Source organism: Triticum aestivum, chromosome 3D, assembly GCF_018294505.1.
Source record: "Triticum aestivum cultivar Chinese Spring chromosome 3D, IWGSC CS RefSeq v2.1, whole genome shotgun sequence".
Lineage (NCBI taxonomy): Eukaryota > Viridiplantae > Streptophyta > Magnoliopsida > Poales > Poaceae > Triticum > Triticum aestivum.
The window spans coordinates 357,348,520-357,363,120 of NC_057802.1; the positions used below are offsets into that span (position 1 = coordinate 357,348,520).

Sequence of the window (14,601 nt, forward strand, 5' to 3'; positions counted from 1 at the left end):
TTGCTGGATTAACAAAAGACATGCAATCTAATAACTCAGTGGAAACATCATTGAATCAGTGATTCATCTCAGTGATAGTTGCATCAATGGTAACATTAAATATGCTAACCTTGTAATAGTGAAGTCGAGTCACCTTATTCTTAGTGCGAAAAGATTGGCCCATTGTTCCACCAAGATCATCCATGTTTGGCACATCAATATCATGTGTTTCACAAAAGTTCTTGGCTTGGCAAAATCAAGGCTCCCAACCATTGTCCCTCATGTCCGGCAAGCTTTCTTTCACATCCAAGATCAAACGCATGGCCTCAACAATATTTTGATTCTTCCTTTGCAAAGCTTGGGATAGATGATTTGTGTTGCTCAACAAGTTTATTAAGAACAACATGATGAACACAAATTCAAAGCATTCCATGTTTTTAAGCAAACCTCTAGCTCCACCCTGGCATGTGTATTCCCGAGCATCAGCCACAGCAATTCCTAGCACATCCACCACAACATTCCACATTGTGAATATATGAAGCAAGGCTTTGAGATGTGAGCCCCAACGAGTATCTCCTGGTCTTGCTATGTTAGATTCTTGATGCAACCCGGTACCGGCTGAAATATTTTCATTCTCCATCAAATCTAACAATTCATCTTGATGTTTGGCAAGTAATGCATCTTTCCTTTTGCAAGATGGACACACTTGAGTCACTATCAAGGGAATACAATTGAAGAAATCAGCAATAGTAGGACTATATTGAGCAGCGATGACAACAACCAATTGTAACTAGTGATCAAAGCAATGAACATAGAATGCATATGGAGCTTCAACTCTAAACAATTTTTGCAAACCATTGAATTCCCCTCTCATATATGAAGCCCCATCATAACCCTGACCACGTAGCTTGGAAATTGACAAACCATGATATTCCAACACATCAACCAAAACTTCTTTAATTCCAGCAGATGTGCAATCTGCGATGTGCTTAATGGCAAGGAATCTCTCTTGGAGCACTCCATGATCATCTAGAAATCTACGGGCATAATGAAATCAGATTAGTAAGCATTAGTAGTACAATACAAAAACACTAAAAGATGGTATGTGTTACCTCCCAATCACCGCCATTTGCTCCTTTATTGAGCAATATCTAGCCCTCATCAATAAGCATTGAGAAATTCTTATCTCCAATGTCATTCTTAATAACTTTGGTTACCTCCATTGTGCAAGCTGTAGCAAGGTCCTTTTGGATGTCAGAACAAATCATTTGTGCATTTCTAGCCCCCTTATCAAATGCATCCTTCACATCTTCCTTCTTGTCCTTATACCAGTCCAGCAACTCTCTAAAATTTCTTGTCCTTCCTCCCAATCGTCGGAGGATTCATCATGCCCACAGAAAGCTTCACCTTGTGTTATGAGATACCTTGCACAATCCGATGATGCAGTTAGGCGGATTTTATAAGATATCTCAGCCTCTTTGTTGTACACACGGAATTTGGTAGGCACACTTGCTCGTTGATTGTCGAAATCATCACAATCTCCCCTAGCAATGTCGTGGTAACTAGATTGACCACCAACATGCTTTTCAAAACTAGTTAGACCTATTTTCCAATGAGTGTAGCCATCTTTTGTGAAAACATCATTGCCAAATCTAATGCCTTGGGATGGTTTCTTGAAAAGGAAGCAATGAAAGCAAAATGCAGCCTCCTTATCCACACTATATTCCAACCAATCAAACTTGTCAAACCATGCACGTTGAAAGGATCTCCAAATTTTACCATCCTTTGTCTTCTTGAATTTATGCCCAATAGCTTTATTTCGCTTGTTCAACAAATAAGCTCTTCTCATACCACTTCTGATTTGAGGGGCATAATCTTCTATATGTATTCTAAGTCCTGGATCAGCAATAATTTGACTTGGATGAAATTCTAGTATAGGCATTCTTTGTTGGTTTGTACTCTCATCAAAAGTGGTGTCATTTCTCTCATTGCTTGGGGTTGAGGGATCAGTTCTCTCATTAGTTGAAGTAGGAACTATGGTCCTACAGTCATGGGAAGAGGATCTGGGTTCACATTCGCTGGGATCAGTGGACTGGCTGGGATAGGATCGGGTTCGACACAAGGAGTGCTTGAACTACTTGCAAAAAAACTGTTTATGCTCATATTTTTCTCTTCATTTCTACAAATCTGCAAATAATTTGCATAGGAATAGGACACTAAATTAATTAACATAACATGAACTAGTAAGTAGCAACTACAAATGTACATAAATTTTTGATTCAAATTACCCAGCCGGCCAACAGTGGGCACGCCTCAACAGCTGAACGCCCCCTGGCTCAACGCCTCAACTCCTTCAGGAGCAGTACACCTACGAATCCGAGGCTTGGCTGGCAACTAGCAGGAGGCCCGCCGACGGCCAGCTTGGGTGGCCGCGGCCAGTTGGCACCTTGGCTCGTCGAAGAGGCGCATGCGCCTAGCTGCTGGTGTAGTGCTCCGGGCTCCGGCAGTCCGCCGCCCCCGCCGGTTGCCTGGTCCGTTGCCGGCCGCCCCAACACCGATGAACGCTAGGTCCGGAGCCCTGGATGCGCGTGTGGAGTGTGCAGCTTGCGTGGAGCCTGGAGCCCTGGATGTGTGCTTCGTTGCTCTAGTGTGGCCGTGTGGGCTGCTCTGCTGTTGCCTGTTGCTGGGCACTTGGGCTGATGGGCTGAGTTGTGAAGAGTAGTATTGAAAAAATTCATTTTTTGGAGGATAGGCTAGAGCCCTATGAAGCCCACCTACTGGACTCGCCACTGGCCAACCAAGATTCAATCAACAACACATCTTCAAAGGTTGTGAATGTTGGACCTCTTGGCTTGACTACCTTCTTCTTTTTCGTGTGCGATGTTTGCCCGAATTCAAACAAAGGGGAATTGATAGCCCCCATGTCAAATTGCATAGGCTCGGCCAGTGGCGACGTCTTCCGTGAAGCCATCTTGGATGCCCATTCACTGGGAGGCCGGAACATACTCGGACGGAGTGGATCGCCGGAAATCCTGAAATAAATTCAGGAATAATGCGAGCACCAGGACTTGAACTCTGGTGAGCTGGGGATACCACTGTCCCTCTAACCATCCAATCACAGGTTGGTTCACAGGTAATTCCTCTTTTTTAGAACTATTTTCACGGTAATTCCCAACTTCCAGTATGGTAGCTTCCTAATACTCTATTATAGACACATGGCATCCTTTCTCTGGCGGGCTTAACTCCAAAAGTTCAGCATTCCAGAAGCAACCTCCAAGCAAAAATAGCTGCTACGACACCTCAATGTGTATGAGGCCATGATACTGTCGAGGACAAACTGCCAATCACCTCTCGGCGGTCGAAACCAAAAGCTGACCCTACCAACGTTCACTCCGATGAATCTCATTGTCCATCCTCATTTCTCACGCCCGACATTGGCTCATACCATCGGGACAAACTCTCCAAGCTTGCAGTGGCATGCCAATAAGAAGGCCAATGCTTTAGTATACACACGCATTGCATGGTTACAAAAAACATCATACTGGACTGGCAGCAATAGACAGTCGCTAGTGTCTGTGAGCACCATGGCGCAGCCGAACCACCGGTACGGCGGCCACCGGGACCTGGAAGCCGTGATAGACATGGACCAGCCGGAGATGCCGACGGCGAAAGGCGGCAGCCGGTTCAGCTTCACCGGCGGGCTGGAGTTCACCAGCCTGACGTACACGGTGGTCAAGAAGCAGCGGGGCGTCGGCGGGGAGTGGGAGAAGAAGGACGTGGACCTTCTGCACGAGATCACCGGGTACGCGCCCAAAGGCTGCGTCACCGCCGTGATGGGCCCCAGCGGCGCTGGCAAGTCGACATTCCTGGACGCGCTCGCCGGGCGCATCTCCAGCCTCGACGGCCGCGTGGCGCTCGACGGCGTCGAGATGAGCCCCAGTGTCATCAAGCGCTCGTCCGCCTACGTCATGCAGGACGACCGACTCTTCCCCATGCTCACCGTCTACGAGACGCTCTTGTTCGCCGCCGACTTCCGCCTCGGCTCCGCCGTTTCCCCCTCCGACAAGAAGCTCCGCGTCGACAACCTCATCGAGCAGCTCGGGCTCACGGTAATATCCCATTAATCAAAGACGCTAGATCATTCGTACGTGCGCACGGTGTGTATAACGTGTTAACAAAACATCTGTGCAGACATCAAGGAACACGTACATCGGGGACGAGGGCACGAGGGGCGTGTCCGGCGGAGAGCGCCGGCGCGTCTCGATCGGCGTGGACATCATCCACGGGCCGGCGCTGCTGTTCCTCGACGAGCCGACGTCGGGGCTCGACTCGACGAGCGCGCACAGCGTGATCGAGAAGGTGCACGACATCGCGTGCGCAGGGAGCACCGTGGTGCTGACCATCCACCAGCCGTCGTCGCGGATCCTGCAGCTACTCGACCACCTCATCATCCTGGCACGCGGGCAGCTCATGTACAGCGGCGGGCCCAAGGAGGTGACCGCGCACCTCGGCCGCATGGGCCGCAAGGTGCCCAAAGGGGAGAACTCCATCGAGCACCTCCTCGACGTCATCCAGGAGTACGACCAGTCCGAGTTCGGCGTCAACGCCCTCGCCGAGTTCTGCCTCACCGGTCTGAAGCCGCGCAAGCTCGCCGCCGAGGGGATCTCCACCGTGTCTAGCATCCCTCCGACACCGGTTGGGCCCGGGGGCGAGGACTTCGACCACAGCCTCAGGAGCCAGCACTCCAAGTCTCCATGGAGCGGCGCGCAGTTCACGCCGTCCCGGCGCCCCAGGAAAGATCAAAGCGGCAAGTCACAGAACCCTCCAAGGTACCCCAAAAACGTTCCTCATCGTGCTATGAACATAGCTTGTCTCCGGGAATCGGTCGCATGAACCGCATAGCTTGTCTCCGGGAATCCACAGGTACGGGCCGGAGATCGTGATGGGGACGCCGACGCCGCTGAGCAGCATCTCTGTGTACACGGTGAACGAGGCCGACTACCTGTCGCCGGCGCAGCGCGCGTCCGCCACGGGGGCGCCCGGCGTGGGCATCAACGCGCTGGGGCACCGCGGCAAGTTCGCCAACTCGTACGCGGCGGAGGTGTGGGTGCTGATGCGGCGCAACTTCACCAACATCTGGCGCACGCCGGAGCTGTTCCTGTCGCGGCTGATGGTGCTGACGGTGATGGGGTTCCTGATGGCCACCATGTTCATCAAGCCCAAGGACAACACGCAGGGCATCACCAACCGGCTCAGCTTCTTCATCTTCACCGTCTGCGTCTTCTTCTTCTCCTCCAACGACGCCGTCCCGGCCTTCATCCAGGAGCGCTTCATCTTCATCAGGGAGACCTCGCACAACGCCTACCGCGCGTCCGCGTACGTGGTCGCCGGGGTGATCACGTACCTGCCCTTCCTCCTGCTCCAGTCCGCCGCCTACGCCCTCATCACCTGGTGGGCCATCGGGCTCCACGGCCAGTTCGTCTACTTCCTCGTCATGCTCTACGCCTCGCTCCTCTCCACCAACTCCTTCGTCGTCTTCATCAGCTCTATCGTGCCAAACTTCATCCTTGGGTAAGTACAGTACATTTTGTTTTTTTTTTAGACAAAGTACATTTTTTTGGTGGGAGGAAAATGGATTGGTCCGGGCCAAAGCCCAATTACATATCGGAAAACTGGGCCAGCGTTAGCGGGCTGGGCCAGAATTACATACAGTGCTGATGTCTGTCTCTCTGGTGGACGGTCGGGCCCAGGTACGCGGCTGTGATCGCGTTCACGGCGCTCTTCTTCCTCTTCTGCGGCTACTTCGTGGACAGCCACAGCATCCCGCAGGGGTGGAAGTGGATGAACACCGTGTCCACGATGAAGTACCCGTACGAGGGCCTCCTAATGAACGAGTTCGGCGGCACCCGCAACTTCTCGTCGAACCCGCCGCTCGACGGCAACGCCATCCTCGAGAACCTCACCATCAGCGTGGTCAAGGACCGCAAGTGGCGGATGGTGCTCTACCTGCTCGGCTGGGCCGTCTTCTACCGCGTGCTCTTCTACCTCGTCCTCCGCTTCGCCTCCAAGAACAAGCGGAAGTAGATGAACCGGACGCCTCGCCTGTATCGACCTATCATGGTGATTTGCTAGCTTAATCGGAAGCTCTTTCTCTTCGGCGATCATTCATTTACGGAGCTGGATACAAGAAAAGTGACTTTACGTTGCTTCAATTGACAGGACCACGTACGGATCATGTCAAGATCTCCTTCCAAGATTTGTAGTACTCCTACTGAACTGTAATTTTCAGATAAGACATTGTGTTGATAGAGCGTGCCGTGATTTACTCTGATCAGTATTTTGTCCGGTCAGTGGTGTTGTTCGCTCTGATTGCAAGGTCGCACCTCTTGGGCTTAGTCCAACCGTTTGGGGATGCATTTCCTAGGGCGGTGACGTGACAGAAGGACAATTTTTCTCATGCTACTGTGACCCGTAGGCTGGTAGACTGCAGCCACCACGAAAAGGACGGGGAACTGGCTTTCGTCCCTTTGCTAGCGGGGCCGCTGGCCAACCGATCTTGATCCCTTTCTCAACGATCAAAATGGACTAAACCTCGGGGAGCAGGCAGCACTGCCCGGCTCCGACCGCTTCCCCGGCGGCGCCGCCTCGTTCGGTCGTGCTACAGCGACACGGTCGTCTCGCCGGCATGTAAAATGTTTCCAAGCATTCTGCCCGCTGTTTCCAGGTGCCTGCCGCGCACAGGATAATAAGCGTAAAGTCTCTGCGTGTTCTGAAGTCTGAACAATCTATTTATTGCGGACAGCGAGTCCTCCAATCCAGAATCTTATCTAGGCATTATTTTATTTTTCAACAACCCGTTTTCTGAAATCTGACCAATCTATTTATTGTGAACAGCGAGGCTCTGAAAGCGTGGCCTTTGCTTGCTAAATTTGTTTGTGCAAAAGAGATGCTCCATGAGTGCAAAAATAGTGGCAAAAAAAATTGTGTGCCGTCCATTTGAGCCTGACATGCTAACAAGATAACTATCGTTTGCGGTTGGAAGCTCGGAAAATCTTCTAGAAAAGTAGTGGTTCATGTCTCGTTGACAAGGATGCGCACCGTGGAGACAATAATGATTCTGAACTGGAACTGCAAGAAACGTCAAGCAGCCAATCGCGAAAGTGGACAGATCGTTCAGGACGCTAATGTATGTATAGTGCTTCGATCGCCCACTCTCACGCTCCCTGCCTTTGTTTGGGCTTCTAGGAGCTGCTTTGCACAGAAAAAAGCTAAAGTCCAACCGCATAATCGTTTTATACAGTAGTATATCTTTTGTGACCTCGTAGCTGAAAAATGTGTACAGTGTTCGAACCACTTTCAACTCATTTTAGCCGGGAATGTGAAGCAGGTTGGGCTACCGTCCGTTTTTCAGCGCTAACCTTGTGTTTTCACTAAAAGTCACGAAGAAATTACCATCCATCGGGATTCCAAGACAAGCCGCCATGAACTGAACGAAGCCAACATTAGTACGTACTTTGCAAAAAAATTAACCTCATAGTACCCGCAGAAATGACAGAGTGGGTCGTACTGCTAGATCCTAACTGAACGGGGCGATCTTATCAAAGGCGATCCGACGAGACGCACTTGGCCGTTCCATTCGCGAGACGTCATTCAGAAAGTTATAGTAATTCACAAAGGGTCAGCTGCCTCAGCGTCAGCAGAAGCGGACGATAATATCTTGCAGGGCCCCGACGAACGCAGATGGCTTGGCCCCGTTCAGGTTCGGCGACGAAAAGATAAGTCTTTACGTCCTTGTCCTCCTGCTTTTCAAAGGAACCAAAGCCCAGATGCACGTTAATAAACGTTTGTTTAGTCCCACTTACAATTATTTCGGGTTCCACCGCTCAAGTGGCCGTGTCTTCGTAAACACTCCGCCTCGTCTATTTAGCTCGTCAGTGCGGGTGCAGATCTGAACTGTGTCCTATAGGACTAGCAGTGGGCTAGTGGCTGTCCAGCTTGTCGTGCGTGGACTCGTAGCATCGGAATTTGGAAAATGGGCCTGAGCATCCCAGCCAGCGAGCCGAAGCACCGGCGGCACGGTCAAGAAGGGTGCGAGGCCGACGACGACGGCGCGGAGTCGCCGGCGATCGCCGCCCTGTACCTGTACGGGGACGTGCTCGAGTCGGTGGTGGAGCGCGTGCCGGCGCCCGACCTCGCCGCCGCGGCGGGGGTCTCGCGCGAGTGGCTCCGCGCGGTGCGGTCCGCGCTGCGCCGGCGCCCGCGGCGGCTGCCCTGGCTCGTGGTCCACCTCCACGGCCGCCGCCGCCGGACCGCGGCCTACGACCCGCACTCCGGCGCGTGGCTCACCGTGCAGGCCCCGCGCCACGCCACGCCCTCGCACGTGCGCCTCGTGCGAGGCGCGCGCGGCGACCGGGTGTGCGCGCTCTCCTGCTCCGGCCTCGACGTGGCCGGCGACCCTCTTGGGACGTCCGCGTGCGTCGCCATGAAGGCTCCCGGCGTGTGGCGCGTCGACCCGGTGCTGGCCGCGGTGGGCGACCGCGTGGTCGCCCTCGGCGGCGCGTGCCAGCTTGCGCTCGCCGAGGGAGAGGACGCCGCCGCGGTGGAGGTCCACGAGGGCGGGAACTGGACGGCCTGCGATCCGATGCCGCCGGCGCTCCGCGAGTCCGCCGCGGCAACGTGGCTTTCGGTGGCCGCGACGGATCACAGGGTGTACCTCGCGGACAGAACCAGCGGGTGTGCGAGCTGGTTCGATCCGTCGATGCGGCGGTGGGGCCCCACCCGTCGCCTCAAGCCAGACGCCGGCGTCTCGACGTGGGGCGTCGCGCCTGGTCGCGCCGGCGCCGAGCAGCTCGTCCTTTTCGGAGCGAAGCGCGAGGGCGAGGGAGCAAAGAACAAAGTCGTCATCCAAGCATGGGAGGTGGACGGCGACACTCTGGATCTGTCCCCCGGCGCGGCCCACCACGCAATGCCGAGCGAGATGTCGGCGAGGCTTTTCCCGCACGACGAGGACGAGGAGGACGACGGGGAGACGTTCCCATCGATCGGGGTGTGCGGCAACGCCACCGGAGGGTACGTGTACAATTCGGCCGAGCCAGCCAACGGCGCCGTGCTCTACGAGCTGCAGCAGGAGGGGACGGCGGGGGGCGCCGTGGAGCGGTGGGAGTGGGTGCCGTGCGCGCCCTCGGTGCGCGCTGAGCCGCTGGGCCGCGTCATCCTCGCGTGCTCGCCGGTGGGGTTGAACGAGCTCGAGCTGTCGCGTGGACTACCACCTCTGGGCCCACAACGTGCATGTACGGATGTACAGTGAAATACTCTCTCGGTTTTGTTGTTGTTGAAATACTCCCTGAGTTCACAAATACAAATATAAAGTGTTTTTCATACGGACTGAAATAAGTAAGCAAACACACTAAAATATGCCTATATATATTTAATTTGGAGAAAAGTTAGAACATCTTATATTTATGAACCAAGGGAATAGATTGTATACTGAATCAATCAACAACCAACAACCGCGGTTGCAAAAGAAAAGTTGTAGCCGGGTCAAAAATAATAATCAAACGTTTGGTAGAGCATCTCTAATAGTTCTCGATAAAAAGAACACTTTGTAAAAGTGGTTTTATGGAATGTTCATATAATTAAAGAGAAGTTGTCTCATGAGATCTTCTTTAGTTCGCGTAAACATCTTTTCTTAAAATATGTCCCCTTTGTTTGGGCTAGAAAATCAGCTTCGGCTTGGATTCTGAGAATCGGCTGCAACTACGGATGTACAGTGAAATACTCTCGGTTTTTTTAGTTGAAATACTCCCTCAGTTCACAAATATAAGATGTTTTGCATATTATTCAAGTTTCAAGAATCTCCAAACCCCAATTTGGACTAAAATGAGTGAGTAATAAACGCACTAAAATGTGTCTACGTATATTTGATTTAGAAAAAGATTAGAACATCTTGTACTTGTGAATGAAGGGAGCAGGTTGTAGACTGAATCAATCAACAACCATCAACCGATGTTGTGACCTATCTCCTGATGAAACAAAATAGATCCCGCGTCGCTTGTTTTGGGCGACTAGGGCGGCACCAACGCCGTCACCACACCGACCCTCTCACCGGCCTCTTCCTCTCGTCGCCACCTGTCAGCACCTTCGGGGCAAAGCCCCGCATGGTTGCCGGTGGCGACGAGATCTCTTTCTCCTCCACTCCCCCTCTCCCCAGGGTGATCATGCGACTGCATCTCGTGAGATCTGTGCGGCTCCGCTGCCGTTCAAGGCTCCACTAATGTTGGATCCTTCCTGGATGTGATTGGTTGGCTGCTTCTCGTGAGATCCGTCCATACAGCTGCTCCTGGTGAGATCCGTGCGGCCCCGCTGCCGTTCAAGGCTCCAATAATGTTGGACCCTTCGTGGATGAGATTGTCTGGCTGCTTTTCGTCAGATCCGTCCAGGCGGCTGCTTCTCGTCAGATCTGTCTAGGAGGCTGCGCTTGGTGAGATCCGTGTGGCTCCGCTGCCGTTCAAGGCTCCACTAATGTTGGATCCTTCCTGGATGCGATTGTCTGGCGCTGTTTGTCACGGCTACCAGCTCCTGCCGATGGGTGGTGGCTCCAATCAAACGGGTCCGTCCGGTGGTCTTCGGGGCAAGCCTAAGACGTCCGGAGGAGCAATCTCCAGCATGTCCCCTCCAGATCCACGAGGATAGCGCCGGTAAGGTTGCAGCATGTGCTCCACCGTTGGTGATGGCAAGTGTGGTGGCAGGATACGGCGGGGCCGTCGGATAGGGGCCTCCACTCTGGCATGTTGTGACGGTCTCCATGTGGACGACGCCAATGAGCAGCGGTCTTCTTCAGGCCTGACCTCTCGAGTTGCGGATTGTAACAACCACTGAAGGGTTTTCTTGAGTGTTCCTCTCTTTAGATTCGATGGCTGGTAATGTCGGCTCCTACAGTCATGCTTGTTGGAAATATGCCCTACATACAATAATAAATTAGTTATTATCATATTTCCTTGTTCATGATAAAAGTTTATTATTCATGCTAGAATTGTATTGACCGGAAACTTAAATACATGTGTGAATACATAAACAACACCGTGTCCCTAGTAAGCCTCTACTAGACTAGCTCGTTGATCAAAGATGGTTAAGGCTTCCTAACCATGGACATGAGTTGTCATTTGATAACGGGATCACATCATTAGGAGAATGATGTGATGGACAATACTCAACCGTAAGCTTAGCATCATATCGTATCACTTAGTTATTTGCTACAACTTTCTTCATATCAAGTATATATTCCTTAGACCATGAGATCATGCCACTCCCGGATACCAGAGGAATACCTTGTGTGCTATCAAACGTCACTTCGTAACTCGGTGATCATAAAGGTGCTCTACAGGTATCTCCGAAGGTGTCTATTGGGTTGCGTGGATCAAGACTGTGATTTGTCACTCCTAGTGACGGAGAGATATCTCCGGGCCCTCTCGGTAATATAAAATCACAAGAAGCTTCATGTGACTAATGAGTTTAGTCACGGGATCTTATATTACGGAACGAGTAAAGAGACTTGGCGATAACGATATTGAACTAGGTATGGAGATACCGACGATCAAATCTCGGGCGAGTAACATATTGCCGGACAAAGGGAATTGCATCCGGGATTAACTGAATCCTTGACATCGTGGTTCAACCGATAAAGATCTTCGTGGAATATGTAGAAACCAATATAGGCATCCAAATCCCGCTATTGGTTATTGACCGGAGAGGTGTCTCGGTCATGTCTACATGATTCTTGAACCCGTATGGTCGCACACTTAACGTTCGGTAACGCTAGGGTAGTATTGAGATATTAACAACGGAAAGTCTGAAGGTTGTTGCTACCTCTTGAGCATGCGTTGGTTTTCCCTTGAAGAGGAAATGGTGATGCAGCAAAGTAGCGTAAGTATGTCCCTCAGTTTTTGAGAACCAAGGTATCAATCCAGTAGGAGGCCACACGCAAGTCCCTTGTACCTACACAAACAAATAAGAACCTTGCAACCAACGCGATAAAGGGGTTGTCAATCCCTTCACAGCCACTTGCAAAAGTGAGATCTGATAGAGATGATAAGATAATATTTTTGGTATTTTTATGATAAAGATTAAAAGTAAAGATTGTGAAATAAACGGCAACAGAAATAGCTAGTTGACGGGAGATTAATATGATTGAAAATAGACCCGGGGGCCATAGGTTTCACTAGTGGCTTCTCTCAAGATAGCATAAGTATTACGGTGGGTGAACAAATTACTGTCGAGCAATTGATAGAAAAGTGCATAGTTATGAGAATATCTAGGCATGATCATGTATATAGGCATCACGTCCGCGACAAGTAGACCGACACGATTCTGCATCTACTACTATTACTCCACACATCGACCGCTATCCAGCATGCATCTAGAGTATTAAGTTCATAAGAACAGAGTAACGCATTAGGCAAGATGACATGATGTAGAGGGACAAACTCAAGAAATATGATATAAACCCCATCTTTTTATCCTCGATGGCAACAATACAATACGTGCCTTGCTGCCCCTGCTGTCACTGGGAAAGGACACCGCAAGATTGAACCCAAAGCTAAGCACTTCTCCCATTGCAAGAAAGATCAATCTAGTAGGCCAAACCAAACTGATAATTCGAAGAGACTTGCAAAGAAAACAAATCATACATAAAAGAATTCGGAGGAGATTCAAATATTGTTCATAGATAATCTTGATCATAAACCCACAATTCATCGGATCTCGACAAACAAACCGCAAAAAGAGTTACATCGAATAGATCTCCAAGAAGATCGAGGAGAACTTTGTATTGAGATCCAAAGAGAGAGAAGAAGCCATCTAGCTAATAACTATGGACCCGAAGGTCTGTGGTAAACTACTCACACATCACTGGAGAGGCTATGGTGTTGATGTAGAAGCCCTCCGTGATCGATTCCCCCTCCGGCGGAGCGCCGGAAAAGGCCCCAAGATGGGATCTCACGGGTACAGAAGGTTTCGTGGTGCCCCCGGATGTTTTCGGGGTATATGGGTATATATAGGAGGAAGAAGTAGGTCGGTGGAGCTGCGAGGGGCCCACGAGGGTGGGAGCGCGCCCAGGGGGGCAGGCGCGCCTCCCTGCCTCATGGCCTCCTCGCTTATTTCTTGACGCCCACTCCAAGTCCTCTGGATCACGTTTGTTCCAAAAATCACTCTCCCGATGGTTTCATTCCGTTTGGATTCCGTTTGATATTCCTTTTCTGCGAAACACTGAAATAGGAAAAAAAAACAGCAATTTGCACTCGGGCTTGGGTTAGTAGGTTAGTCCCAAAAATAATATAAAAGTGTATAATAAAGCCCATTAAACATCCAAAACAGATAATATAATAGCATGGAACAATCAAAAATTATAGATACGTTGGAGACGTATCAGTTGTTCGGAGTCCTAGATGGAATCCGGACGTCACAAGCAGCCCCGGAATGGTCCGGAGTTAGAGATTCACATATGTGAAGTTTTATTCGGGGTTTCAGAAAAGTTCGGCGGTCCACCGGGAGTGTACTGGGGCACCGAAGGGTTCCCGAGGTGACATTGGGGTAATCTATGCATAGGGGTTTATGCACGTTTTTGTCCTTGTTTCTCTAGTAGAAATCTTGGGGCACTCTTTGAGGTTCTTTGTGTTGGATAGAATATTATGAATCTGAAGTTGTTTGATGCATATCGTATAATCAACTCACGGATACTTGTGGTGACATTAAAGTATCTAGGTGACATTAGAGTTGGTTGATGTGTATCATATGGTGTTATTTTAGTACGAACTCTAGGGCTGTTTGTGACACTAATAGGAAAGCTCAATAGATCAATCGAAAAAGATAATTTTAAGGTGGTTTTGTACCCTACAAACAATTTCATCTTATGTTCTCTGCTAGATAAGAACTTTGGAATGATTCTTCGTTACACGTTGAGGGAGTTATGTGATTCAACTATGTCAGCATTATTGAGAGATTGCACTAGTGAAAGTATGAACCATAGGCCTTATTTTCAAGCATTGCAATATCGTTTGTGCTCACTTTTGTTACTTGCTACCTTGCTGTTTTTTATTGTTCCTATTACAAAAATCAATATCTACTATCATACTACACTTGTATCACCATCTCTTCGTCGAACTAGTGCACCTATATAATTTACCATTGTATTTGGTGTGTTGGGGACACAAGAGACTCTTTGTTACTCCCTCCGTTCCTTTATGTAAGGTGTATTATTTTTGGCACGGTGACCAAGGCACATAATTATAGACATGCTCAGACAAAATTACCCTTAGCAAATTTATTGGTTAGTGGCAAGTAAATCAGTTAGTCGAGGAAAGTATGAGATGCATGCAATCGACACAGAGATACTTTCCTTCTTTTGCTACAAGAAGAGATACAGACAATCAGGAGAGAGATACTTTCCCTTTCTAGGGGGCTAACAAGGGAATTATGAGAAATTAGAAGAAATGCACCTTACATTCTGGAATTTTATCAAAAAACAAATACAACTTATATAAAGGAACAATGGGAGTATTTGGTTGCGGGGTTGTTTGAGAGAGACCATCTTCATCCTACGCCTCCCACAGATTGATAAACCTTAGG

At 50.0% G+C, this 14,601-nt stretch overlaps 2 protein-coding genes across 2 annotated transcripts; both read left to right on the forward strand.

The window, feature by feature from the left end:
• The first annotated feature begins 3,531 nt into the window (after positions 1 to 3,531).
• On the forward strand, positions 3,532 to 6,313 carry LOC123074651 (ABC transporter G family member STR2). Its single transcript, XM_044497436.1, has 4 exons — positions 3,532 to 4,088; positions 4,171 to 4,808; positions 4,903 to 5,550; positions 5,730 to 6,313. The coding sequence occupies exons 1-4, from the start codon at positions 3,564 to 3,566 to the stop codon at positions 6,061 to 6,063; spliced, it is 2,145 nt and encodes a 714-aa protein (XP_044353371.1). The 5' UTR covers positions 3,532 to 3,563; the 3' UTR covers positions 6,064 to 6,313.
• Positions 6,314 to 7,627: 1,314 nt separating this feature from the next.
• LOC123078873 (F-box/kelch-repeat protein At1g23390) lies at positions 7,628 to 9,357 on the forward strand. The gene has a single exon (XM_044501513.1). The coding sequence runs from the start codon at positions 8,012 to 8,014 to the stop codon at positions 9,284 to 9,286; it is 1,275 nt and encodes a 424-aa protein (XP_044357448.1). The 5' UTR covers positions 7,628 to 8,011; the 3' UTR covers positions 9,287 to 9,357.
• The last annotated feature ends 5,244 nt before the right edge of the window (positions 9,358 to 14,601 follow it).

What these genes read in the sequence shown, in the direction of transcription:
- LOC123074651 (XM_044497436.1), top strand. Translation starts at nt 3,564, where the DNA reads ATGGCGCAGCCGAACCACCGGTACGGCGGCCACCGGGACCTGGAAGCC. An exon ending in TCGAGCAGCTCGGGCTCACG is followed by an intron (nt 4,089 to 4,170) that starts GTAATATCCCAT and finishes ACATCTGTGCAG; the next exon opens with ACATCAAGGAACACGTACAT. An exon ending in GTGCCAAACTTCATCCTTGG is followed by an intron (nt 5,551 to 5,729) that starts GTAAGTACAGTA and finishes GGTCGGGCCCAG; the next exon opens with GTACGCGGCTGTGATCGCGT.
- LOC123078873 (XM_044501513.1), top strand. Translation starts at nt 8,012, where the DNA reads ATGGGCCTGAGCATCCCAGCCAGCGAGCCGAAGCACCGGCGGCACGGT.